Source organism: Fundulus heteroclitus, chromosome 22 (assembly GCF_011125445.2).
Source record: "Fundulus heteroclitus isolate FHET01 chromosome 22, MU-UCD_Fhet_4.1, whole genome shotgun sequence".
NCBI classification, from domain to species: Eukaryota; Metazoa; Chordata; class Actinopteri; order Cyprinodontiformes; family Fundulidae; genus Fundulus; species Fundulus heteroclitus.
Genome location: NC_046382.1, coordinates 9184148 through 9211207, shown reverse-complemented (window position 1 = coordinate 9211207; position 27060 = coordinate 9184148). Strand labels below are relative to the sequence as shown.

Here is a 27060-nt window from a genome sequence, read left to right as displayed (position 1 = left end):
GAAAATGATGCATAACTGTGGTGTAGACAGAAGAATTATACAGCAATTTTGTAACATTATTCACAAATGAAATCTAAAAATATGTTAGAGGCTCCATTAGACTTGAGACTGGGGCAGAGGTTCACTTTCTACCAGACATCTTTAAATAAAGAGCCAAAGGTACAACAGAAAGGTTTATATCACAGCATTTTCCAGGCGTTACAATGGCCTAGTCAAAGTTTTGACCTAAATCCAATTAAGGATTTGTTATAAACCTTGAAAATGTACGTTCCTGGACGCTCTTTATTGATTCTAACCAAGAAAGATGTCTAAAGCTAGACAACCATCAAAAACTTGCTGCTGTGAAAGGGAGAAAGGTGGTTCATGTGAACAAAAAGATTTTTGTTTGGATACTCATTAGTAAAAAATGTTAAAAACTATAGTTTTCCTTTCATGTCACATTTCTTCTCTACTTTGTGTTGGTCTAACACGGTAAAACACATGAAGGTGTGTGTTTTTTACAGCATAACCCTTAGAAAAAAATCAAGAGGTATGACAAATCTTGCGTGGCACTGTACTTAGTTTTGAGTAAATGATGAAAATACTCCTAATCGTGATAAAAAAAAAAAACTTTTGAAAATACTTCTTAAATCTTGTTTTTTTCCTTTGTAGATTTTGTCCACCGCCTTTAAAACAGTGTCCTTCTTTGCCTAAACCCAGCCCTAGGTAGGAACAGTTCAATCAAAACACTTGATAGATTTATTCAATTTTTTTTTTTTTGTTTCATTGAACTGGAACAGTGTTTTGCCAATGTTTTACCCGTAACGATTTCTTTTTCACAGGCTGAACAAGTGGGGATCCACGCCTTCTGTGAGTATCCTCGAACGTGAAACGGTGGGTTTAAAAATCTAGACTCAGCAGAAATTGGACATGAACTGTACGTCTACATATTTTCCAGGCCCAGCAACCCACAGACGACGACGAATATGAACTCTGTGATCAAAATGACAGTGAGTATTCGTTCGAAAGAGAAACTGTTGGTGAAGATTCTCAGTCATCCAGGTCATGATCAAGCCAAAAAAAAAAAAGAGGTTAAAAAAATAAAACAACTGGACTTCTGGTCTGAAGCTGAAGACGTTTTGCTTCCCATCCAGGAAGCTTTCTCAATTCAAAATATCTGGAGTGGTGTGGAGTTCCAGGCTTTATAGACACCTGTTTTACCTTTTAACCTTTTTTTTGGATCCAAAAGACAAAGAGCTCTTTTAAATGAAAAGATTTTTGAATGTGTTCAAAAATATGCTTTGGAATAATTGGGCTGGCTGTGTTGACATAAAAAGACATTTTAGAGACATTGTACTCTGTTCTCTCTCATAGGTCCCAGTCTCAAACCTTCAGGAGCTCCTCCCCTTCCGCTTCCACCTAAACCTTTACCGCGAGAGTAAGCATTACTCACCCTGTGAACGCATGATTGATGTTTACTTGGTCAGAGAGGATCCAGAAAGTATCTGACAAGTCATTGTTTTTACAGGAGGTCACCAAAACCGCCCGCACTGCCGGTAGGAATGTCTATAATAAAGTCTCATAGATGAAGCTTTCCCTCTGGGAAGGCTATTTAACTAGACTTTCCACTGATAAGGTACATTTTACTATGTGATTCTGAACACTAATGATGACTTTTATTGCAGAGACAAGATTTGAAACCAAGACAATTTGAAAGTAAGTGGAATAAAGAGACTGTCAGTGCTGTGGCCATATTTTTCCCTCAAAGGTTATGCATTTTTGCATTAATTGTTTCTCATTTGTATAGTGTAAATCATCATAAAGCATAAAGATCTCCTTGCAGTGCAAAAGCATTCATACAAGTACAGTTTTTTTCATCTGTTGTCTGTTGATCACAACTCCAACTTTATATTTATTTCATTAAGATTATTTCTGATAGACCAATGGCAGCTTGCTAATAGGGGGTGCTGGGGCATTAAAATTGCAGTACATAAGCATAGAAACAGTAAACGTAAATTAAAAAGCGTAAAAAGTAATAATCATATCTGTTCTCTTATAGCGTTTGGTTTCCATGTGACTTCCCGTTGGTCTCTAATTTTATTCTTTAGGATTCTCCGTGGTCAATAAGTGTCATTCTTCATCCGATCGGATTAATTCATGACACCTGTGAATCAAAGTCACACTCCGGGCAGATTAGATGTGCAGGCGCGAATGTCACCCGGACTTACCGATGAGAAGAGTCAGGCTCCGAGTCATTTATTTACAAAGTAATAATTTCACAAGGCTTTTGCTGGAGAGAAAAGAAAGAGGATAAAGGAATTTAGATCTGGCCGACCTAAAAATTCAGCAGCTGGAGGGATTTATTTTTATTTAATAAACATTTGTTTTCTTAAACTTTTTTCTCTACAAATCTTCTCATTGAGCTCCACCTGTTTTGATTATACAATAAAGTCACAAATACTCTAACAATATAAAAATTAAAACATTCAAGTTACAACAGCCAATGAAATGTGACCTAAAGACAAGAGCAAGTTTCGTAGGAAGACTTTAGTTTTTTTTTATAAATTTAAACAATCCCAGAGGAATCAAAGTGGATAGTTTCAGATCCTGCCTTAGTGTGGCTAAAGTTGACGTGGCGAACTAAGATAATGCTTTTTTTTTTTCTCTCCAAGTTGCGTACGTAATAACGGAGCACTGAAGGAGATAAGCTCCTGAGAATGTGGCTGGACTGTCTAAGTAGTCATGTAGGAGGATAAATAAGACGGGAACAGTCCAAGGACAGCTTTATAGATGAAAAATGTCCCAACGCATGAGTCTACGGGCTGATAATGATGGCCAGTTGACCCGAGAATAAAAAGCACAGTGAAGAACTGTAATGCTCCCTGATAGACAGCGTCCAGCATATGCTGAGAGGCAGCGGATGCATTAACATAAACGACATCATCAGTAATCTGACAGGGGCAAAAAGGTTATTAAACAAGATTCTTCCTTCCACTGAACGGAAAGCAAGGTCTATTTTTAAGTAGCGTTTATTGTTTTGGTGTAATCTCCAGTCTCTAGTGCCAATGACTCAATTTAAAGGAGCCACATCTTGTTTTTTTTAATGCATTCCTGTTCACATTTAAACCATTCAGTTGTGGTCTATATCAAGTGGAACTGCAATGCTTTGGTCTGAATTCATCGTTATTGTTGCCCCACATCCCCCGTTTTTACCCTCGTTCTGAGGCGCGTCTGAGAGCAACTTATTTCGGTGCTGTCTCTTTAAATGCAAAGGAGGCACCTCACACCCCCACACCGTTCCCAGTCGCAGAGTGTTTCTCACCACTCCGTTTGGACGTTTTGGTGGCATGCTGGGGGACAGTGTAATGAACATTTTGACTTATCCACTAGTAGCTTCAGCATCCTTCAGCTTAGACTACAAAATTGTAGAGGAAAAAAAAACGTTGGCTTTATCAAATTGGTCAGCTGGAAGTCCATGATCTTGTTTAGCAGCACAACAGAAAATACTGTGACGTTCACTTGTTCAAAAACCACAATAAAGAACAGAGAAAACTGAACAACTTCAAAAATATGACCCAGTCAGAATATAAAGATAACCTCGTCGTACCTGGAGAGACTACGTTCAAATTTTTTGCATTCCTAGAGATTCTGGAAATGTATCTAACCTCTTCAGACTAAATGAACACTATCAGTAGTGAATATATGACGGTGGCATATATTGTTTAATTTGAAGATGAATATATGTTTTTTTAGGTTTTCTTTTAACGATCAAAATATGTGACTAGGCCCCTTTTATACATATTTGTGAAGAGGCAGGGAAATTAGTGATCTACCTTTTTTCATTCAACACCCTTAACTCTTTTGCATCTAAACGTAGATGAATTTCATTCTCCTTCCACTTCACAATTATGCACTGCTTTCCATTTTTCTTCAGAAACTAAAGCTAAAAGGTGTGGTGTGCATTTCTTTTCAGCTCCCTTTACCCTGATACCCCAAAATTAAATCGTATCCAAATGGGTTAACGTCAAAAAAACTTGACAAACCATATATAATTATCCGTCTGCCTTGTGTTTATGGCCAATTTAATCACATCGAGGTTCGCGTTCCTGTTATTACAGCATGTGAAACAGTTGAAAGGGAGCGAGTACTTCTGCATGAAGCTATTTTGGGAAACTGTCTTCACGCTAATAACAAAGTAGGAACAGCTAATTTCAGGCTGTCTGTGTTTTCGAAGGTGCCTCCCTGCCTGCGATGCACACTGAGCAGAAGCCGCCCCCCAAAGCTTTCTCACTGGATCTAAAACGACCAAAGTAAGGCGTGCTACGCGCATTTTACCCAAACAATTAATTTAACCCTTGCCAGTGCGTTTCTAGTGCTAAAAACATGAAGAAAATCAGCCTTTAAATCGCCACTTCTTGCAGTGAATTTACTTTTTTTTTTTTTTTTACTTTCCTGCAGAATCCCTCTGCCACAGTTGACACCACCCAGTAAGTTCTGGTCCTCACCGGGTTCAGAAGCATGTTCAAACCTCTCATTTTTCAAAATGAACTGATCCAAGGTCTTCTGTTTTGTTGTCCCAGAGCCCGCTGAGAGGGGAAGTGCCGCTGCGCCTGAAAACGCCTCATCCGACCAAGACAGGGTGTGCTCTCCGGTCCACTTCCACGCGCAGAGTTAAGACGATTTAAGACGTTTCAGCTCAGCAACTGCTTTGATTTCAGGACGCGGACGTTCATAACAAACCCTGGTTCGCCAGCGCGTGTGACCGCAAGGCCGCGGACGACGCCTTGATGCAGTGCAACAAGGTATGGATCCCGATCCGGGGACGTGGAGGGGAGCAAGCGTTGCCTCCACTGAGCTGTTGGGCTTTGACCCGGTGGGTTTTCTCTTTAAGGACGGCGCGTTCATGGTGCGGAAGAGCTCCAGTCAGGACGTGCAGCAGCCCTACACGTTAGTGGTGTTTTACAACAGCAGGGTCTACAACATCCCCATCCGCTACATGCCGAGCACGAGGCAGTACGCTCTGGGAAGAGAGAAGAAAGGAGAGGAGGTACGGCTTCCTCATCAGGATCGCTAACGTCAGACTAATTTAAAAACGTGTCAGACTGTTGCAGGATGAATGTTACTGTAGATGCATTTATCTTGGTGATGAATGTCCTATTAAGCTGGTGAAGATTCTCAGTCATCCAGGTCATGGTCATTCCAAAAAAAGGTAAAAAACAAAGCAACTGGACTTGTTTTCCGTAGTTGAAGACGTTTCGCTTCCTCTCCCGGAAGCTTTCTCAAGCTTTCTCAATTCATTCTTTTTGAATTGAGAAAGCTTCCGGGAGAGGAAGCGAAACGTCTTCAACTACGGAAAACAAGTCCAGTTGCTTTGTTTTTTACCTTTTTTTGGAATGTCCTATTAATTTTTTACTTTTTTTTAACAGTGCCTTAAAGGGTAAGGCAAGGCAAGGCAAATTTATTTATATAGCACAATTCAGTACAAAGACAATGCAAAGTGCTTTACATGATTAAAATATAGCAAAATAAAACAGAATAAAAGCAAGTAGGAATAAAATGTAGATAGAAATTAGAACAAAGAAGTGGTAATTTAGTTAACTAGAACAGTTGAAGGCGATCCTAAACAGATGTGTTTTTAATCTAGATTTAAAGGAACTCAGGCTTTCCGCACTTTTACAGTTTTCTGGAAGTTTGTTCCAGATAAGCGGAGCATAGGAACTAAATGCTGCTTCTCCATGTTTGGTTCTGGTTCTGGTTCTAGTTCTGCAGAGTATACTGGAGCCAGAAGACCTGAGTGGTCTGGAGGGTTGATACACTGATAACAAGTCTGTGATGTATTTAGGTACTAAGCTATTCAGGGATTTATAGACTAACAGATGGATTTAAAAGTCTATTCTCTGAGATACAGGGAGCCAGTGGAAGGACTTTAGAACTGGGGTGATGTGCTCTACTTTCTTAGTCTTAGTGAGGACGCAGGCTGCAGCGTTCTGGAAAAGCCATCCAGGGTGGAACGATAAAGCAACATGCTGCTTTGATGGGGCTGCAGTTGTTAGGATCGTTTCCTCGCAGCAAGAAGGTTTTAAGTTCACATCCTAGGCAGTGCCTTTCTGTAGTCTACATTGGTCTCTTTGTGCGTGCATGGGTTCCCCCCGGGTACTCCGGCTTCCTCCCATAGCTCAAAAAGATAAGGTTGCGTATTTTTACCCCTACAATAAGATAATTAGATATCCTCCCCTTGAAATAAGATGATAGAGATGAAATGTTCCTATTTTAAGTGCAAAAATCTTATTCCATTGGCAAATAGTCTTATTCACCTGCTTAAATAAAGAAAAAAAAACATTCAATTCATGACTTACTTTTAGTTCCCTTTTTACAGTGTATTTGGAATAATTAATGTGAGACGTTCTTCACTTCACCTCCAATCATCAACTAGATCAGGTGTATGCAGCCTTTACACCACTACCTAACCAAAAGATGTGTCATAAAAACAGGAAAAACTACCGGCAGCATAATCTTCTTCTTTTTTTTTTTTATTAGGCTGTATTTTAAAACTTTGCTCGGCTGCTTATCATTTTCGGTCAAAGGTTGTTTTTAGGGCCTCTATTCAGGGCCTTGAGGAGCCGCAGGTTGCAGACCCTTGAACTAGATGATTGAAACTCAGACAAATATAGGTCCTCCAATGTCTTCTAACTCACATCAAAACAGGTTTTAGAATGGAAAAAGCTGCCAAGACATTAAGCTTCTGGAAACGGTACGAGAGAAAACGTGTGGACCCCAAGTAAAAGCCGGGTTCTTGCCAGGCAAGCTGCCGATTTCTACGATCATTACCAAATCTGACGAGATGGGTGGTCTTTAATCCTGCCAGAATTATACCAGTACCTGTGGTGTTTCTTTGCAACTTGATAAGTGCAATTTTTCCCAAATTAGTTGGAAGTACTATATATTTATATACTTATGCTCTTATACACAGCCGGGCCAGGGCATGACCAAACACGGCCACTTCTTAGGGCCCCCACACCAATAAGGGAACACCAAAATGATTCAATTTCAACCCATACCATGGATGTATAAATTTTATATTTGTTAACTGATAATGAGAATACTATGAAATTTGACACTTTAAGCATGAATTAAAATATCTTTTTCAAATTTAAAGGAGAAACAAGTAAGAAATTTACTGTCAAATTAACCAAAATCATTCTCATTTGTCACCCCGAATGGAAACAATCAGTCCTCTCCTCTCCATTCAAACCTAGAAGTACGGTGCAGGATCACTTTAAGGGCAGTGTGTAGCCCGTGTTTACTTCCTGATTCCGGAGCCAATCATATGAGAGTTCCCAGGGTTGCCCAAACAGAGCGCAGCTTTTGGTATTTTGTGTTGGGGAAAAAAATCAGCAATCTGCAAACATGGAAGCCAGTAAAAAAAATCTGTTTTGTGTGTTGTTCCGAAATACTCGGTGTCATTATTGATTATTTTTCCTTTAAGATTTGAGGTAATTGACAAGTTTACCTTGTAAATGTGAAAAACAATAATATGCATTGTTTTACAATAGTTACAATATTAAAAAAAATGTCTTTGTGTTAGAGCTAGCTTTGTTCACAAATACAACGAGCAGCAAATAATAACCAGTTATCCATAATTAAACTTATTCCAGATTGCACCAAAACTGTACTGAAACGCCCAGAATCCAATTCTGCTCACGGCCCCATAAAACCTTGGGCCGCCCCTGCTCCTATGGACACTTTATGCATGACCCTCCGTGGAAGATAGAAAATCCAAAATGAATGAAAGCTTACCCCCCTATTTCTTATTTTTACAATCTGTTAAATAGTTTTGTTGTAAAGACTTGTCAAAAGACCAAAATTAAAAGGACGTTCATTCAGTACATGCCTTAAAGCGAAGCTTAAATGTCTAAATTGAATCAGATATGTGCCGCTACTTGTTTCACGAAACAGTCCAGCATTCTGACTCTAGAAAATATTTCTCAAACGATAAAAATGCTTGTTGTTGTTTTTTCTCTCTTTGTTGCCCTTCAGTACTTCAGCAGCGTCTCCCACATCATAGAGAACCACCAGAGGAATCTGCTGGTGCTGATCGACAGTCAGAGCAACACCAAAGACGTCACCAAGCTGAATTTCCCTGTAAAGCCGTAGATGACCCCGCCCCCACTAGTCGAATGGTTGATGCAGAACCTCTAAGGTTCACAATCCGAGGCCCGTCTTCTGTCACTTTGGCGCATTTCCCGCACCGCCTACATTTATGAAAATGTGTCCAAGTAAGCCCGGAGTTGCAGGTGTTTAAAATGCAGCTGGATGGTGTTTACTGTCAAGAGCTTCCTGCGGGTTTCCACTGCAGAGGGGACAGGCCTTCATCGGTGTTTAGGTGGGAGAAAGACTTTAAAGGAATATCCTGGATCACTGTTCTTCTCACAGGTTATGAGGAGCAGCGCTGCTCATTTTCTCTTTGTCAGTTCTCATAGTGTCCTGGCTTCAAATGACATTTCTGTTGGCTCCACCCATCGTTGTCCTGTTGGGGACCGTTTTCATTGGTGCTCTCAAAGAAACAGATCAGGTCACTTCCACGCGTCACCGAGGGCGTTTGAGGTGTTTTTTTAAGCATCTGTAGCTACACACAGAGCTCTCTTTGCTCACCAAAACACTCCTCGGGGAGACTTTCTTTGATATACTTGATGAGTCGATGCGTCTTTGTTTGTGGTTTTTGTTTCGGTTGTTCGCTCTTCCATTATAGATCGTTGTTGTAAAGTGTGTACAGCCTGTTGCTCTTCTAGCCTCCACCTATCAGTTCCTCAGCTGTGACCGGTCTCCTTGGTTTTTCTGAATGAAAAAGAGCGGCACAGCATGACAGTGCCACTACCGTGCTTCCCCTGAGAGTGTTTTAGAGGCGACATTTGCGTCACCTAAAGAGATTTCTTTGATCAGACATTTTCTTTCCTCTGCTTGACGACTCGCCTTTTAAATAGCGGATGTTCGTTCTTCTATTAAATATCTTCTTTGTAAAAATGGGCGTAGTAGTTTTGTAGAAACGCTGCACGACCTTTTCCCTAAAGATTTGTTCTGCTGCTGTTTTCTTTTTCTCATATTGTGGTTGCTTTTGATTTTCTCAGGTGTTATTGACTGAGTTTTTATGCACCCTCTTATGTCTAAGTGCATCACAAAGGGCACAACTCGTAAACATTTCTTAGTTTAAGCTCCTCAACTTTTCAAATTTCAAATTTTTTTTCTTCAGATGATATTGTTCTGGTTGTTAGAGTAGGAAACATGTACCTTGAAAATGCATGGATGGTAGCTGGATCTGTGATCCAGAAATTATAATCCAACATAAGGTAGAAGCTTTATTCTTAATGGTAGTGTGTTAAAGAACTTTTTTAGTTGTTTTTTTTTTTTTTTTTTTGGCTACATTTAATGATCTGTAGCCCTTGGGTCGGTCTGGATTATCCTAAACTAAATGTCTGTTCTTTATAGCATTTTGTGAACATTGATATATACATTCTGGTTGTAAAATGTCTTTTTTTTTTTTAAATAAAACCATTTTTGATGCTTGATTTGAGATTTTACCTTTTAATTTTGAACAACATTGCATTTATGTAGATTCAGTGTGATAAAACTCAACATCTCGTGCAGCAAGTTAGACAAAAACAGGTTTTAATCAGAAATAAATCAAAGAAAATTAAACACTGATTTCTTAGGACCTTGTATATTTGTATGTTAGAAGATGGAACAACTAAAAAAGTTAGAATAATTTTGTGCATTTAATGTCTTTTCTTCATGCTTAACATACCTTCCACATCTTGCTTTTCCAAATTCTGAACAGCATTTGACAATATGTAATATTGAACTCAATCCAATGGGACAAAAATACCAAAGTGTGAGTAAATACACTATTAGACAAAGATCATATTTAAAGTAACAGTGATTAAACTGTAATGTGTGAACGAATAAATAAAACAGGGGCCTTCAACTCCAGTCCTCAAGGTCCGTTGTCCAGTTAGATTGTGTCCCTGGTTCAACACCATCAAATGGCTGGATTACATCCTCAGTATGCAGGTAAGGGCTGCATCCAAATACGTCTTTTGGGTAAGAACACTTTAAAGGACACTTTAGCCAAACAGGAAGTGCGTCAGCGGTCGCCATGATAAGTGCTGTCCGAATAGTGCAGTCAGTAAGGAAGGAGGTAGGAACTCCTTTAGCATAGGAACCTCACGAGGTCCGTTACCGGCACTAATAAGATATAAGGAATCTCACAATTCTTTGTGTGACATGCGCTTATACATGACATATACGCACAGCCCTCCTCAGAAATTAACTAAAAGATCGCACACTTTATAGTTCTTTCTTGGAAGGCTGTAGGCCCGGATTTAACTAGAATCACCGGAGTTAAAGGCTGTCTGGAATCAGCCGAGCTCACGATAGAGTTCTCACTGTTGAACTCTGGACAGATTAGAAAAATTCTATTCGATTTGTCTGGATCTACTGAAGGATCTGATGACTGTTCCCTGTGGAACAGGAACTAGGAACAAGAGCTGTGAGCTATAATTAGAAGCATTTGGATGCAGACAAGTTCTCCAGAGTCCTGCTAATGGTCTGATTATTGGACTTGTGTTGAGGCAGAGACACATAGAAAAGCTGCAGGACTGGCGCCGAAGAATCCCTAATTTAGACCGTCATCGACAACTGTTCTGCAATAACAGAAAGCGATTTAGTCAAATACACGCAAGTACAACTAAAAGCACAAACTTTAATGTGTTTTATTTGGATTTAGGAGATTGAGCAAAACAAAGCAGTCCATAAAAGTGGAAGGTCAATCACACATGGTCCAATTCAATTCAATTTATTTATATAGCGCCAAATCATGAAACATGTCATCTCAAGGCACTTTACAAAGTCAAGTTCAATCATATATTATACAGATTGGGTCAAAAATGTCCTATATAAGGAAACCAGTTGATTGCATCAAAGTCTTGACAAGCAGCATTCACTCCTGGAGAAGCGTAGAGCTACAGGGAGAGTCGTCTGCATTGTCTATGGCTTTGCTGCAATCCCTCATACTGAGCAAGCATGAAGCGACAGTGGGAAGAAAAACCACCCATTAACAGGAAGGAAAACCTCCGGCAGAACCAGGCTCAGTATGAACGGTCATCTGCCTCGATCGACTGGGGTTACAGAAGACAGAACAGAGACACAACAAGAGAGACAAAAAAGCACAGAAGCACACATTGATCCAGTAATCTGGTCTACATTAGATGGTAATAGCGGGTGAGCCGTCTTCTCTGGATGATGTCACAGTTAACAGAACGCCAGACATGGTGTGGCGCTCTCTCCTCTGATACCTCTAAATAAAATCCAGTGCAACAAACTACCTGACTAGTCACCTAACTAGTAAAAAAAAAATAGTACAGATGTGTGAAATTTCAGTTTGGTACAAATCCAGCTATTCTTTGAAGAAGATGTTGGAGAACATCAGTGGACAAACGGCATCCTGAAGACCAGAAAACAACTGCAGTCAGGTGAGTGATAAAGTGTGGAGATATTTAAGGCAGAGTTAGGCTATAAAACCTTACTCAAAGCACTGAAAGACTATGGTAGAAGTAGACAAACCTCCCAAGACATGAATGTTCACCTTACATGGACAAGCTGGGCAAGAGAGCATGAATCAGAAGCAACTGAGGTGTTGACCCTGGGGGAGATTCACTAACCTGAATCTTGCCAGATGTATGTCGCTCCGCCTAGCTCCACTCACATCCATCTGGGACAGATCCATAGGAATTGCCTTTTTTGAAGGCTGGGCCTTATCAAAAATCCTTGCATATGACTGGATAAGGCACTTGTCTGTCATCTTTATTGACGTGCTATTTCAACCACTCACACCGAAGCCAACCCGTGACGCTGATGAGAGCGACGCAGGAAAAAACTAAACTTTTTTTTTTAAATGTGTTTGCGGCTCTAGTGGCACGCGTTTTATTGACAGTGAGCGGACAGGAATAGGGGGTAAGACAGGCGGCAAAGCACCGCAGGTCGGAGTCGATCCCGGGCCGACCGCGTCGAGGACTAAAGGCCTCCTAACATGGTTTGCGCTAACCGACAAGATGTCCGCCACGGGCGCGCCCAGGAAAACAAAACTTGCCAAATCCGGTCGGGAGAAGGGTGAAAACATGGTTTCCACCAACAAAAGCCTTCAGAGCCGTTCTCTGATGTTCTTTTAATGAAACAATATCAGGTAGATTGGACAACATGAAAGAAATAGCAGCATCAATGTTAACGCTTGCTTCCTCGATGCGAGCCGCCATTGTTGTCTGAATCAAAACAGTCTCACGTCACGGTCGCTTCTCCACTACATCACATCTATGAAACTCCAGCCCTGCGTCCTGATTGGCCAGACCATAAAATTGGTTGGAGAAATCACTCTCTATGGGAGATGTCCCAGATGGATGTGAGTGAAGCTAGGCGGAGCGACATCCATATGGCTAGGGTCAGGTTAGAGATTCACAGCTCAGCTGGACGAATCTGTTGACGGGACAACTATCGGTCGTACTCTACACAGATCTGATACCATGGTTGAAATGAAGTCATAAAAAGTCCCGTCTGCAGATCGAACAAGCCATGCAGGAGACCCTGCAGACATCTGGAAGATGTTCTAGACAAAAATCTAAATTAGACTTTTTTTTTTTTCTTCTGTTGGCCTACATGCAAAACACCGACACTGCACATCAGTTTCAATATTAACACCTCCACTGTTAGACATATAAACCCCAAAAGACAATTTACAATTACGATCTACTTTATGTCAGGAAAAAACTACTCTTAAAGAAAGCACAATAAAAGTTGTGGTTCCGATTATTATTATTATTATTATTTTAACGACTGTAAATACCTTCAAAGGCCCTTCGACTTTCAGTTCTGATCATGAACGGTTTCTTTTATGTGACTGCTGTTTGACGGCGCTGTCCCTTTAAACCATGCAAACGACTGAACGTGTGAAACCAAAGACGTTCAGCGGTTAGAAATGCGTTGCCTGCAGGTGTTCTCCGCGACTAGGAGGAAGTAAAACGAGTTTACGAGCCGTCCCTGGACCTCAGCTTCCCTCAGCCGGGATCCTGTGAACCGACCCGCTGGCCGAACAGAGACCAAAAGCACCACAGACTCATCAGAAAGACTGTTTAACTTGTGTTTTATTAGGGTTTTTTGTTGTTTTTTCATGATCAGGCAGGAAAAGGAATGACACGCCGTCGCTGCAGCGAGAGGGAGGTCGACTCTTTATTTTAACAGTTAATGTAAATGTTTAAATAAAAAAAATGTGTCTTATTGTCTGACTCTGTTCATATCACTCACCCATTAAAAAACAGGGAGATAGAGAGAGAGAAAAATAAACAGCATGTTTCATTCTTTGTTCCATAAGTAATGCTATCACACCCATGTAGATTTATTGCATAGTAATAATCATCAGGCACTTGGGCGAGTATTCTCAGGGTATAAAACAAAAATTTACAGCACCTACAGCGGGGCCATATACGAGGATAATTAAGTTAAAACATTTTTAAATCACACATTTTGGGGTTTTTTTTTTTTTTTTTTTTTTGCACACATTTCCCCATTCTAATACAGGAGACTGGCTGCATTAAGGAGAGACCGAGGCCACAGCAGGACACCGATTTGAGATTGTCAAAAAAGGCTAAGGCCTAATAAGGTGAGGTAACGGGGGACGAGAAACAAATCCTCCTTTCATAGTGCAATTCAACAATTAGCATCTTTTAAAGTCCAAAGCAACGGAACCTCAAATCTTCTAGGTAAAAAAAAAAAAAAAAATTTGTTAAATCTTTTTTTCTTCTTCTTCTTCGTTTTTGTAAATTTGGACATCAGGAAACAAAAACAGTCTGGCGACCAGGGATGTTACCGTCCACGTCATGCGTGCATGAAAAATAGAGCTCTCACAGTAAATAATATATCTTCTGAGCACGATTCGAAGTTTATACAAAAGAATTGAGAAATACAACGATTCCTTTCGACGTCCAAAGATGATGCATACAAGAAGCGTTGACAGACTAAACCTAAGCAGGATAAATAAATGTTGAAATAAAAACAGCTTATTGGACTTTTTTTGTTGTTTTTACATACACATACACACACACACACAGATTTGGTATATCTGAGTAACTTACAGCTCTCCGCCTCCAATACCATAAATATGACAGCTACCGCACTGTATAGCCTACCCGTACGTAATCTGCTCCGAAAAACAGCTGGTATGGCAAAAGGAAGAGATTACAGTGTCTTAATAAACGATTCCACATAACAGTGTACCTAAATCACCTTAAATAAAGCCTTGAAGGAGACAAAAACTATATAAAAATTAACTAAATATATACACGGCCAACAAATAATTACCAATCAACAAAATACTTTGCGCTGAGCTGAGCTGGATGAGGGGTAAAAAAAAAAAAAAAAAAAAAAAGTAAGCGTTTACCCTGAGGATGTGAACCTTCCAGGAAGCATCATCAGTTTATAGAAAAATAAATTCACCAAATCCCAAATAAGACCTAGCAAAACTGTTTCCAACATTATTTTTCCTTTTTCCAGATTTAATTTTTTATTGTTTTTTTGTTTTTTCTCCATCCAGTGTGTGAGACTATTCACAGTTTGGCTTCTTCCAGTCCATCAGATGCCGCTGCCGGTGCGCCATCATCTCCGCCTGGCTGGTGAACACCCTGCCGCAGAACCAGCAGGAGAACCTGGCCGCGGCGTCCCGCCCCGGCGACGCCACGCCCACCACTTCGTACTTCTTCCTGCTCAGCCTGCGGAACTTCAGCCTCAGGGTGAACCTCTCCTGCACGGAGATCTCCCCCTGGTCCGCCGCCGCCGCGTCGTCGTCGTCCGCCTCCGGGGCCTCGCCGCCCGGGGCGGAGAGGGCCCTCAGGGTCCGCCGGGAGAGCAGGACTTTCCGAACCTCCCTGTACCTGTTCACCACCTCCATGATGCGGCTCACCTGGGGGATGTCGGCGTCCGGGTGGTTCAGCACCACCACTGGCTGGTCTCCCGCCGGTCGCTTCACCGGCTGGGAGGAGTTTATGGCGACCAACTTCAGGGTCCTCTGCTGGTGTTTGGGGAGCGGCTGCCGCTGGCGGCCGGCGGCCGGCGAGGGCTCCTGTTGGAGGAGACGGGGGCTGGGGGGTGCCGGCACCTCTTCGTTTCTTAACCCTTCAGCAATCTGGTGGCGCTGCTCCGTGGGATCATCGAGGCTGGAGTGTACCAAATGTACCTCCTCTGTAAAAAAAAAAAAAAAAAAAGAAGAAGATGAATAAAAGGTTTAAAGTAAAATGCTTTGGTACAACTTTGTAGTAGGCGTGGGATTCAGAACGGTGGTGGCAGCATCATGCTGTGTGGATGCTTTTCCTTCACCGGGGGAGGAAAACTGGGCAGATTTGAAGGGTAAGATGGATGAAGCTAAATAAATAAAAAGGACAATCCTGGAAGAAAACCACATAACAGGCTGGCCTGGGGCCAGGTCTGGGCGATATGGACCAAAAATAATCTCAGTATTTTTAGGCTGAATGCCGATATACGATATTTATCTCGATAGGTTCATTTTTATTTTTATAAAAATAATTATAAAAATGAGTCTCTGAATCAAAGCTTTATCCCAAATGTCTCGCAGGCACATTCTTTTTACCAAACAGCTGGAGATAAATATGAGAAACGGCTAAAAAATAAACTACTCGCATACATAAAAGTATAATACTAACGCAACGCCGACCGTCTCAATACAAAAGACAGTAAGTCTCATATTATATTGCTTTTTTAAAAAAATCTTGATATATTGCCCAGCCTTTCCCGGGGCAGACGTTCACCACCCTGCAGCAGTAGGAGGTGTGGACCTCAGGGGTGACCGGCTGAGACGGTGCCCCAGCTCCATGGGCTGAATCACCTCCTCAGAAAGTTAACACGCTCTGCAAGCACCTCCTGCTGAGCCTTTGTTTTGGTTCGTGTCAAAAGCATGCACGCCGCCGGCTTGTCAGCAACGACGATAGCCCCCTCCCCCGGTTTACATCAAAGCATATTCACGTGTTAGATTGGCCTAGTACTGAATGTAAGAGTGACTCTGTGGAACACCTTGAAAATGGATGTTCTCAGTTGTTCTCAGGGGGTGTCTGAATGGAAAATTAGAGCTGGAAGTCTCAAAATTTGATACAGAATAAACTATTGTTTTCATTCTGTGTAGTTCTTGTATTAATCTTGTGGGTCTCTGACTATGGAACAATATTAATCTCTACTATAACTGAGAGCAACAGTAACATTCCTGACATACAGCTGCCTCTGAAAGATTCTCTGCATCTCCTATGTTATTAAAAACTGCTGTTGGCATAAAAACAAAGAGCAGCTCAAAGAAATTGTTCAGAACTGAGAGCGTCCTCTTGTTATAGGAGCGATGTGTCGGCTGAGGATATTGAGATTAATCAATGACAACGGTGAAAAACGGCAACGCTTGAAACTATATGAATCCAGAAATGTTCAGACATTTAATCGTGGTCTGATCAGCCTCTCCTGACAGATTTCTGTGGAGTATTTGCTCTCCAGCATACAGGATTCTCCAACACCTCCTTGTGCAGATCTCAGTTAAAAAGTAGGAAAAACTCAGAGTTTGCCCAAACAACTCTGCTGGGTAGCAGGGTCGTTTCACAGAGTAAATTGTTGTCATAATTAGATTCAGGTTAAAGGCTCCTGAGCTTTCTGAAAACGGGCTCTGGGGTCTCATTTATTTGTGGTCTAAAAAAGACAACTTGATGGGAAAACGTGCGGTCCCCACAGCAACTCTGACCCAGTTGTACGCTCATTTTAGAAACGGGGGAAACTGGCGACACAAATGGTGAAGTGGTGAATTGCAGCCAAACTGCATGATGATTCCTCTCAGACATTCAATTTCACTCCATAGGAGAGTTTAACCATAGATCGATTACATCATAAGCACCTGTGTTATTCATGCTTGCGCTGGTGACACTTAAAATATACAAAAGCTTTCAAATAAATAAATAATGCCCATAAGCCAAATTAAACTCTAAATAAAAGTTCGCTCAACATTTTATCGGGGTTTTTAAATCTGGGTTTTTATCAGGACATGCCCCCCCCCCCCCACACACACACACTTTTTCAGTTGCTACGACCGTTTAATCCGCTATTTACATATTGTAACGTGTTTTTAACCGAGCCGTCTTTAAACGCACCATTAGCGTTTGTGTTACATCCTTTGCTAGTTAGTTCATGGAGAGAAACACAACCGTAATTCATTTCTGTGTGGAACTTGTGCTCATGGTGGCGTTCCACATTTAAATAGGAACCAAGCAGCCATCAGGAGAGGGTTTTATTTCAGAATAACTCATACAGACTGTAAAATATTTTTAATTTGTAATCAGGTAGCCCAGGGAGAAGGCCCGTGGGTCAGGGCAGAGACAGGGCTGCAGCAGGGGATGTTGTTTTATTTGTTAAAGATTCATTCTCAGATATGATTTGACGTCTGCGTTCTAAAAAAGGGAAGCAGGAATGTAACCTGCCACTCTTCTTAATCTTGATTCATTTTGCACATCTGGCTAAAACGTGGATTTTCATATTGCGTCACTTTTCCATGTTCATGCCAATAAATGAAATTCTGAGGCTTATTACAGTATCGTCTGGTATCTTTGTGCCACGTTCAATATCCTAATGGGATTTATACCGTTTCCTCACGCTTCCTGTACGCAAATAATCACAGAAGTTTGCTTACTGGATGTTTTTTTGTTTGTTTGTTTTACCAAACATCTCATGTTCGGCGTTTCCATTCGGCGCCTTACGGTCCGGCTACTTGCCCTGCGGACGTCAGAGGGTCTTTGTGTCAACTCAACCGGGAGGTTGGCAGCTAAAACTTTAGAAGTTGTTAGTTTAAAGAACTGGACTCAGTCCCCAGGTGCTGTACTGACGCTGTTGGTGATCAAGTGGTTCCTTACGCACTAAAGGAGAGGTGCGATTGAAAGCGAAGAGGATAATAAATCACTCAATAATCCCGCTCACCTCTGAGATGATGGCTACGCCCATGCTCAGCGTCCATTGGCTTCCTAATGGTGGCGTTTGTTTTTTTAAACACAGCCTCAGAGGAATTTCAACCCGGAGTTTAAAACAACAATCGGGTTTCGTTGTAAGTGAGCAACATATGATTCACAAATTTAAAATCCCTGTGAAGTTTTTGCCAAGTTTCTTTGCCTTTTCTCCGCGGCTGTGATGAAATAAATGATCAGCTGACCCGTTTTTAAACACACACAAACACACATTAACGTACATGAGGTGCTTTGCGTCGACCATTTCTGGGTGAATGTGGGCGTGTAGAGGGCAGAACCTGAGGCGGTACCTGGACTTTTTGTTGTTGTTGGCCGTACGTAACACTTTTAGTATGGATCCCACGTATGTTTCATAAATGAGACCCTGCTCTTTATAAAAAGGTAACGCAGTGATACGAGCCAGTTCTTTAGTCTGCTTGGGACCGCAGCGCACTTTAGTTTGAACATTTTTAGTTTTTTTCCCCATGAACCGAAATATTTCCAAACAGCCAAATTTCAGTGCGCCGCAACAGGTGGGGGAGGGGCAGCCCTGCTCTACTCTCCGAACCGAACCAGGAAACTCCTGCATGGCTACAGCCGTCTTACCGTGTGGCGTGCCGGCAGTGGCGCCTCTCCTCTCCTCTGATCCTTCGCCCTCTGAGCTCCGGCGGGATTCCTGGAGCGGCAGATCCTCACGAGGAGTCCCCGATGCCGCCGGTGGATGCGCCTCCTCCGCTCCCTCGTCAGACGTGCTTTCATCGGAGGACTCCCGTGACTCCTCCACGCCGTCCGGAGCCCGCTGACGCGTCGGTGGAAAGCTTTCGAGCGGGTCACGTTTGTCTTCAGACTGACAGACTGCGGCGTGTTCGGACGGGTCAGCGGAGTCTGCCGGGGGACCTTGGGTGCAGTTTTGGTCGACGCGGTGCTCCGGTTGGACAATTCCCACCAGGTGAGCCTCATCCTGTGGAGGCGAAGAGCTTTGAGGAACCCACTGCTTCTCCTGTATAGCCGATCTTCTTTGCGCTTTTTTAAATCTGGCCCTTCTCCTCCGTCGCCGTTTTTGTGCCTTGCCCTTCGTCAAGAGTCTGCCGGCGGACGCCTTCGCCTCGCCCTCGCTCGTCAACTTCAAACCCCTCGACTTGCAGGTGCCCTCCACCTCCACAGGCTCCTCCGGTTCCCGACCGTTCTCCTGGATTTCTGAGCCGGTTGTCGATTTGCGATTCTCTCCGGACGTGGAGCAGTCGTCGCGGGGTTCGCCGTCGGCCTGCGGCGCCAAACGTTTCCGGTTCAAATCCGGACCGCTCCGGTCGCCCTCGCCTTCGGGACGTGCGACGTCCTTGTCGGCGGGGGTCACTTTCAGCCTCTTGGGGTAAGCGCCGCCGTTCTGCGCCACTGTTATCTTGTTCTTGACGGTGAGGACGGCGAGGTCCGCCGCGACGCCATTTTCCGGGCTTTTCTGAGGAACGTTGGACAGAACCGACTGGAGAGCCTTGGTCCACTTCTGGTCGTCGGTTTCCCCGGCCACGGACTGCATCAAGAACTCCTGGGTCTCCTCTAACGTGGTTTGGGGATCAGACAGATGGCAGTATTTACCCAGAAACTCTTTCCCCGGGAGAGACAGGCAGTCGTGCGTCAACCAGCAGGTGTCCCGGACGGTACTCCTCGTCAGCCTCGTCTTCGCCCTGGGGTGCGGGTCGCTCGCTTTCGTCGCCACGGAGTGAACTTGCCTCCTGTCCTTCCTCTGGTCACCGTTCTGGCAGACGTGGGCGCCTCTGACGCGGTTCTTCGCCAGCCATTTCCCGGAGGGCTCGAAGCCGCAGAACTGGCAACATGGCGCCGGAGGGCCCGGGAGCCGGTCCTTGTCCCGTCCGTCAACGGCGCCGACGCTTGGGTTGTGCTTGCACACGTGCTCCAGGAACTCCCGCAGGTCGAACGTGGCGAATTTCCCGCACGTCCCGCACGAGTAGCTGCCGTCCGAGCAGTGGCGCGTCGCCAGGTGAGCGCTAAACTCGGGCCACGTGCGCTGGACGTTGTCCCCGCACATGCTGCAGCTGGAGAAGGTGTCCTCGTGGCTCAGCAGGTGCACCTGAAGGTAGGAGAACTCGCGGGCGCTGAAGGTGCACCGGTGACAGGGGAACACCGGCGGGCTCCCGCGGTGCTTCTCCACAAAGTGCCTCACCAGGTCTCTGGGCGCGTACTCCGACGCGTCCGCACACCGAGAGCAGGGGAACCGGAGCGCGCCTCCGCCGTCGCTCGCCACGCCGGCTTCCTGCGGAGGCTCCGTCGACGGGGGCCACGCGGCGGTCGGCTCCCACCGCTTGGCTGTCTTCTTTGGTCCGTGCTTATCTGGGCTTTGCATAGCTGGGGGCTGAACGACGGCTTTCCTGAGGTGGAGCCGTCCGTGCCAGTTTCTATTCTTCTTGCCGACGCGGCGCTTTGCGTGGCCCCTGGAGGAGGCTGTGCAGACGTCCATGTTTCTTCTGCTATCTGGTGCAGAACATACGCATCGGTTAATTTAAAAAAATAAAAAAAGGATTGTTTAAAAACAACAGCATGGCCGTGAGTTTAAAAATATCCATAACTCGCCTTAAATACGCATAAAAAAGCGAACACCTGTTGCTTGGCCCTGCTTTTAAATGCCAATGGGTGGTCAGGAGTCACAACAACCACGGATATTTATTTATTTTAAGCAGAAAACGGTCTGCAAGCTGCATATTCACTTTAAAAATATGTTACTTTGTGGTAAAAAAAAAAAAAAAAACTATAACAAAAAAAAAAAGCAAGAACAACGCGTAAACTTAAAACGAGCCAAAGGGTGGAGAGAGGGGAGTCCATTGTTAAGTTAAAGTTAAACCACAACAAAGCCATAAAGACTGGCTTCGCGACATGCACACAAACCCAGAGAGAAGGGGGAAAGTGAGGGCAGGAGTCCCGCTTCTCGTTTCCCCCTGACAAAAAAAAAGAAGAGAAAAAAAACCGCATTTGGTGACGTTCGCTGTCAGAAACGGAGCGGCTTTGAATTAAACGCGACGCGCAATAAGAGGAGCTTACAAAGACGGAATAACTTGCAGGAGCCCCCCTCCTCCTCCTTCTCCTCCTCCTACCCGAAGCGCCACGGTAAAAAAAAAAAAAAAGTTCCCGCACCCCGCCGCCTCGACCTGTCCCCCGCAGACGGAGCCGCCGGCGGGGATAAAAACTCCCCGATCCAGGCCGAGTGGCCTCGGACGCGGACGCTGTTTGCTGCTCTTTACCTTTCCTCTTTTGTGGAGAGCTTGACAGCTCAGCGAGTGGCAGCCATGATGGTTTCATCCGGGGATTACAGCCTGTGAGCTGCTTTAGCCTTTAGCCTCCGCTGCTGCTGCTGCTGCTGCTCCAGGCCTGCAGCTCCACTGACTCTCAGCAGCTTTCATGCCCCCCCCCCCCCAAAAAAAAGCTGCCTGTCGCGCTTTTAAACTGCTTTGCTGAACCCTTCGCCCCTCCTGAACTTTCTGCACATGTTAAAAACGTTTTCAGGCTGCTTTATCAGGAGCTTTACGCGCAACAGAGAAGCAACGCGCAGCCATGACGTGGGAGGAATGAACGGTTTTCTACACCTCTTTTTTTTTTTTTTTTTTTTTGCGACCACTAAATTGACTGTGGGGCGTGGATTTCTAATCAGCCTCCTTTACTCTGACACCCCCTAATAAAGTCATTACAACTGGCTCAAAGAGTTGGTTTGTACACCAGATGCCTACTGACACACACACACACAATATGTGTGTATATCTATATATCTATATATATGTATATATATATATATATATATATATATATATATATATGTATTTTTATTTTTTTTTTCTATATATATATACATATATATGTGTATATATACATACATATATATATATATATATATATATATATATATAGATATATATATAATATATATATATATATATATATATATATATATATATCACTTTTCAAAGTAATTGGTTTCACACCAGAACTTTTGAAGGGGGTTGCTACATATGCACATGTAAGTTTTCAGTTTTTTATACATATTTTACAATTCACACACACCACACACACACACACACACATATATATATATATATATAGATATATTATATATATATATATAAATGAATAACACATACTTAACAAGTAATGTATTATATATATATTATATAATATATATATATATATATATATATATATATATATATATATATATATATATATAAATGAATAACACATACTTTAACAAGTAATGTATATATATATATAATATATATATATATATCTATATATCTATATATCTATATATAATATCGATAGATAGATAGATAGATAGATAGATAGATAGATAGATAGATAGATAGATAGATAGATAGATAGATAGGTAGATAGATAGATATATATATATATGCATTCTTGTATTAGGGCTGCACGATACCTCAATAACAATATATATCAATCGACAGACGTATATCGATGATAGAAAAAAGGTCAATAAAAAGTTCAACAGAATAACAGTTTTCCTTCCTTTTGCATTCCAGCCAATCATGTAGGTTAATATTACAGTCACAACATCCTCCCAACCAATCACAACGCAGATCCAGGAACACTCTGTCCCCGTCAGAGAGCACGCGTTCTTTATTTTATTTATTTTTTTTAGTAAAAAGTTGGTTGAATGAATTGTTGAGTTTGAATTCAGTGTTTGTGTGTTCTGTATCTAAAAATGGGTTGCTAAGCAACAGCATAAAATGGCCAGGGCTGCACTTAAAATATATGTTTTGAATTAGTTGATGATTATCGATATCGATCAATATGATTTCTATTTTATCGATGTGCTTTTTTTCTACATCGTGCAGCCCTATAGGTGATCGTTATTTTGCTGTTTTTGCTACCCTGTCTTATATACATTGTTGTCATTAACAATAACAGTACCATCACATCATCAGTGTTTCCTTACTTTTGCCACTGCACCATATCAAACTATTTATAATAATAATAAAAATATTTTTATTTATTTGCAATTTTCTTGACACTCAAGGTCACTCTACATCAAACACCTTACATCAATACATCAAATATAGATAGTTTGCCTGCCTCCACACACAGGCCTCTGCAGCGCTGATGTCTGTTGAGTAGATCATGCAATCATTTAATTCAGGTGTGCTGGGGCAGACACATCTAAAACATTTTTATATTAATGTAATGCAGTAGGTCCTCAGGACTAGGATTGAAGAACCCTGATCTTTGTCATGGCGTGAAGGAGTACGGAAGGGCACAGCGTGGTAACGGCAAAAAAAGCAAATTTACTGACAAAAACAAAACGTATAAATATTTGTCACTCAGGCAGGAATCACTGGAACAGAATGCCGGGCGTGGAGAGGGGAAGGGAGAAACAGGAAGCAGGAAACCAAACGGAAGTAGCCAGCAATGAGTAATGAAAACCAGGGAGCTTAAATACAGGGAGATGTGGAGAAAGGTGAGGCAGAAAACTGGTGAAAGCAACCAGGAGGAGATGATGAACGACCGAGACTAGTGAAGCAGATGAGCTAAAGAGAGGAGTACATTTAAGGGAAACACATTCAAGGAATCTAAAAGGGAATATAACAAACTACATATAGAATGAACTAAGAACAAATCCACTAAATAATCCACAAAACAAATGAACTAAAATGGTAGAAACTACAAAAAATAAAATGAACAGGAACCCAAACGTCCAAGAACAACAAGGAAATATATTTAAAAAAAAAATCCAGGAAACATAACAACATAGAAACAGTTATAATACAATCCAAACACCTGGAGATCATGAGTATCTATCTATCTATTTAGTATACACAGTCAAATGTAATACATTAGGAGACGCCTTCTGATGAAACTTGCTTGTCAGCGAAAAAAAAGTATTAAACATACTCTTCGTTAAGGCCACACTTCTTTATTGGTCTAATCTTACATAAATGTCATGTTTTCATCAGCTTTAAGTGAAAAAGTCATAAACGTGAACTATAAGACTCATGGCTTATGGCCAGTATTGTACATCCCTGATTATCACTGATTTTGGACTCATTTATCACTGGCACATTTTTCAGGGCTACTGTCCATTTTTAAGTCTGGAAATTTAAAAAGTGATGCACAACCTCTATATTATGTGTTTGAGTTAGTGAAATGATTCAAGGTTCCAATAGTATTAACTGAGTCTGTGCATCAGTTCTGTGAAGGCCTCAGAGGGTCGTTAGAGCACATTAATGAACAAACATCACCGTGAACACATACACTCGATGATATTTTCACACATAGACTACTGCATCACAACCTACTCACTCACTGGAGACACAACTTTAAAACCAATAGAAATATTATTCAAAAAATCCTTAAAAATCTTTGATCAAAAGCCCCTGTCATTTCATCAGTGTAACATTTTGGAAAAATATAATATGCTCAAGTTTGAAAATTTCATGCATTTTAAAAATAGTTGTTTAATTTACAAAGTTCTGAATGGATTAGCCCCACCTCCACTTTCTACCTACATTAGACCTGGCAGACGTATCTGCACTAGAGCCTCTTCCAGAGGAGACCTAGAGATCCCCCACAGAAGAACAACCTTTGGACAAACTGTTCTATCCGTCAGAGGGGGTCACTTCTGGAACAGCCTCCCAACAAACGTTAGGGAATGTCCCACTTACTGCACATTTAAAAAGCACCTTAAACAGTTTCTTAAAAGTTCTCAGTCATGCACTCACTAATTTTATTTTTTGTAATGTCATTGTCTGAACGTGTGTCTAATATTTTGACTGATATTGTATTTTGTTATCTTGTGTTGTTGTTTTTTTTATTGTTCCTGCCTCAGGACGACAGATGTAAATTAGCATCTATGCTATAATCTGGCTCATTTACAATCTGTACAAGAGTATATGATTGTTCATTAATGTGCACTGTCCTGATTAAATAAATAAATAAATAAATAAATAAATAAATAAATAAAAAAAATAAAAAGTCCAAACCCAACTTCAGGCAGATCTGGGTGTTGATCAGGGGTTCTCTTCGTATCCTGAAGGCAAAGACGGAGGCAATTTTATTTGTATAGCAAATTTCAGTACAAAGACGATGCAAAGTGGTTTACATGATTAAAACGTAGGAAAATAAAACAGAATAAAAGCAAGTTGGAATAAAATGTAGAAACAACATAAAACATGGGGAAAATAGAAATTAAAAGCAAATGTTAAAAACAGTTGGACTACAAAGTTGAATGTAATTTAAACTTAAAACTTCAGTCACTGTTCTGCATTTGTGCATCCTGTTTTGTTTGGTTTAAGGATTGAATATAATTCATTATTTCTATAGGCTTTTATTCATTAAAACAGTTTAACTAGAGCAGTCGAAGGCGATCCTAAACAAATGTGTTTTTAATCTTGATTTAAAGGAACTCAGGCTTTCCGCATTTTTACAGTTTTCTGTAAGTTTGTTCCAGATAAGTGGAGCATAGGAACTAAATGCTGTTTCTCCATGTTTGGTTCTGATTCTGGTTCTGCAGAGTAGGCTGGAGCCAGAAGACCTGAGTGGTCTGGAGGGTTGATACACTGATAACAAGTCTGTGATGTATTTAGGTGCTAAGCCATTCAAAGATTTATAGACTAACAGAAGGATTTTAAAGTCTATTCTCTGAGATACATGGAGCCAGTGGAAGGACTTTATATTTATATTGACTTTAGCCAGATTTTTCAAATTTCCAAAACCAATAATTGAGTAATTTTCTTTGTGTACAGAAGTCTGATCTCCAATTATCCTGGTCAGAAACACAATACAAGCAGATTGGGCCCCCGTCAAGCTGCAACTCCTACTGGAAATGTTGAGGCTTCTCAAGCAGCCCCAGTTTTCATGACCCAACACGGCTCCCACACATCCAGAGCACAAAATGCAGAAATTGTCTTTTGACAAAAAAATGTTATCTCATCTAATTTTTTTGCGCACATAGTTCTGTACAATATCTATTATTGTACAGAACTATACATACCGCTCCAAAACTTTGGAGTCAAATATTTGTTGATTTTTTTGTAAAATGGCTTGAATATTTGTTCTATCGTTTCCAGTGTGGTCCTTGTTAATCATTATACCTAAATATTTTACCAATTTTTTATCAATTAAAGTGGGTTGATTATTTTGAATTTCTAAGATTTCACATTTTTCTATGTTCATCTTTACAAACCGCATTCCCACTCTCGAATAAAACCTACACCCCGCTATAATTACTTTAGTAAGTTGCCCAGACCAATCACAATGTTTTGCGTAATTGTGCAAACGTTAAACCAATCATGTATAGTGACGTCATCAGAAGGCGCAGGGCCCCGAGTCAATCTGACCACCCGAGTCGATCTGGTACCTACACCGTAACCGTTGTCACTTCCGGGATAGCTTCGAAGATGACGCTCCCTTTTCGGTTGATTTTGTCATTCGTAAATTTGTTTTGTGAAATGTAAATGCATTTTCTGAAATGTGAATTTGTTATCTGAAAAAAAAAAAATATTCTGAAATGTTAAATTGTTTTCTGAAATGTTAACTTGTTTTCTGAAATGTAAATTTGTTTTCTGAAATGTAATTTTTTCAAATGTTGTGTTGTTGGTTTGCACGTCTCGGCCACTGTATTAGTGTCTCAGAGAGGCTGCAAAGGCAAAGGTTGCTGGTTCAAATCTTAGTATTTCACTCTAGCTGCCTGAGCAAGACTCTTTGAGCACTGAGTGCTCGCCGAGCAGCACGCAGTGTGGCAGCACGCCGCTCCCTAAGATGGGATAAACACGGAAACACCCAAACAGTTTCTGAAACTAGAGAAGAGGAGCTATCCAACAGTGTTTTGCATGGTACAATAGACTCACCTCTGCCATTGCACTGAGCAACTGAATTTTGCTGCGCAGCATTGGGTTAAGTTAGACAGAAGTGAGGAAAGAGAGCGTGATGGGAGACTGACATATATTATAAAATTATGAAAATCAGGAAGTCCACCACAGTCGTCAAA

The 27060-nt window shown here is 41.7% G+C and overlaps 2 protein-coding genes across 2 annotated transcripts in view; one reads left to right on the top strand and one right to left on the bottom strand.

Annotated features, from left to right (window-relative positions):
* The window catches only part of blnk (B cell linker), a 60991-nt gene extending 51451 nt beyond the window's left edge, over positions 1-9540 (top strand). Inside the window, exons 13-24 of the mRNA XM_021316339.2 lie at positions 652-705; positions 822-849; positions 938-989; positions 1354-1417; positions 1508-1535; positions 1665-1695; positions 4214-4289; positions 4438-4466; positions 4560-4618; positions 4698-4781; positions 4871-5026; positions 8017-9540. Of these exons, the coding sequence (XP_021172014.2) occupies positions 652-705; positions 822-849; positions 938-989; positions 1354-1417; positions 1508-1535; positions 1665-1695; positions 4214-4289; positions 4438-4466; positions 4560-4618; positions 4698-4781; positions 4871-5026; positions 8017-8133 (778 nt within the window). The 3' untranslated portion in view covers positions 8134-9540. The remainder of the gene's footprint in view (positions 1-651; positions 706-821; positions 850-937; positions 990-1353; positions 1418-1507; positions 1536-1664; positions 1696-4213; positions 4290-4437; positions 4467-4559; positions 4619-4697; positions 4782-4870; positions 5027-8016) is intronic.
* Positions 9541-13148: 3608 nt separating this feature from the next.
* On the bottom strand, positions 13149-21635 carry LOC105926145. Its single transcript, XM_036125939.1, has 3 exons — positions 21305-21635; positions 18660-20540; positions 13149-15255 (listed from the first exon to the last, which is right to left on the bottom strand). Exons 1-3 carry the CDS (start codon positions 21360-21362, stop codon positions 14621-14623), a joined length of 2574 nt encoding a protein of 857 aa, XP_035981832.1. The 5' UTR covers positions 21363-21635; the 3' UTR covers positions 13149-14620.
* Positions 21636-27060: the final 5425 nt, after the last annotated feature.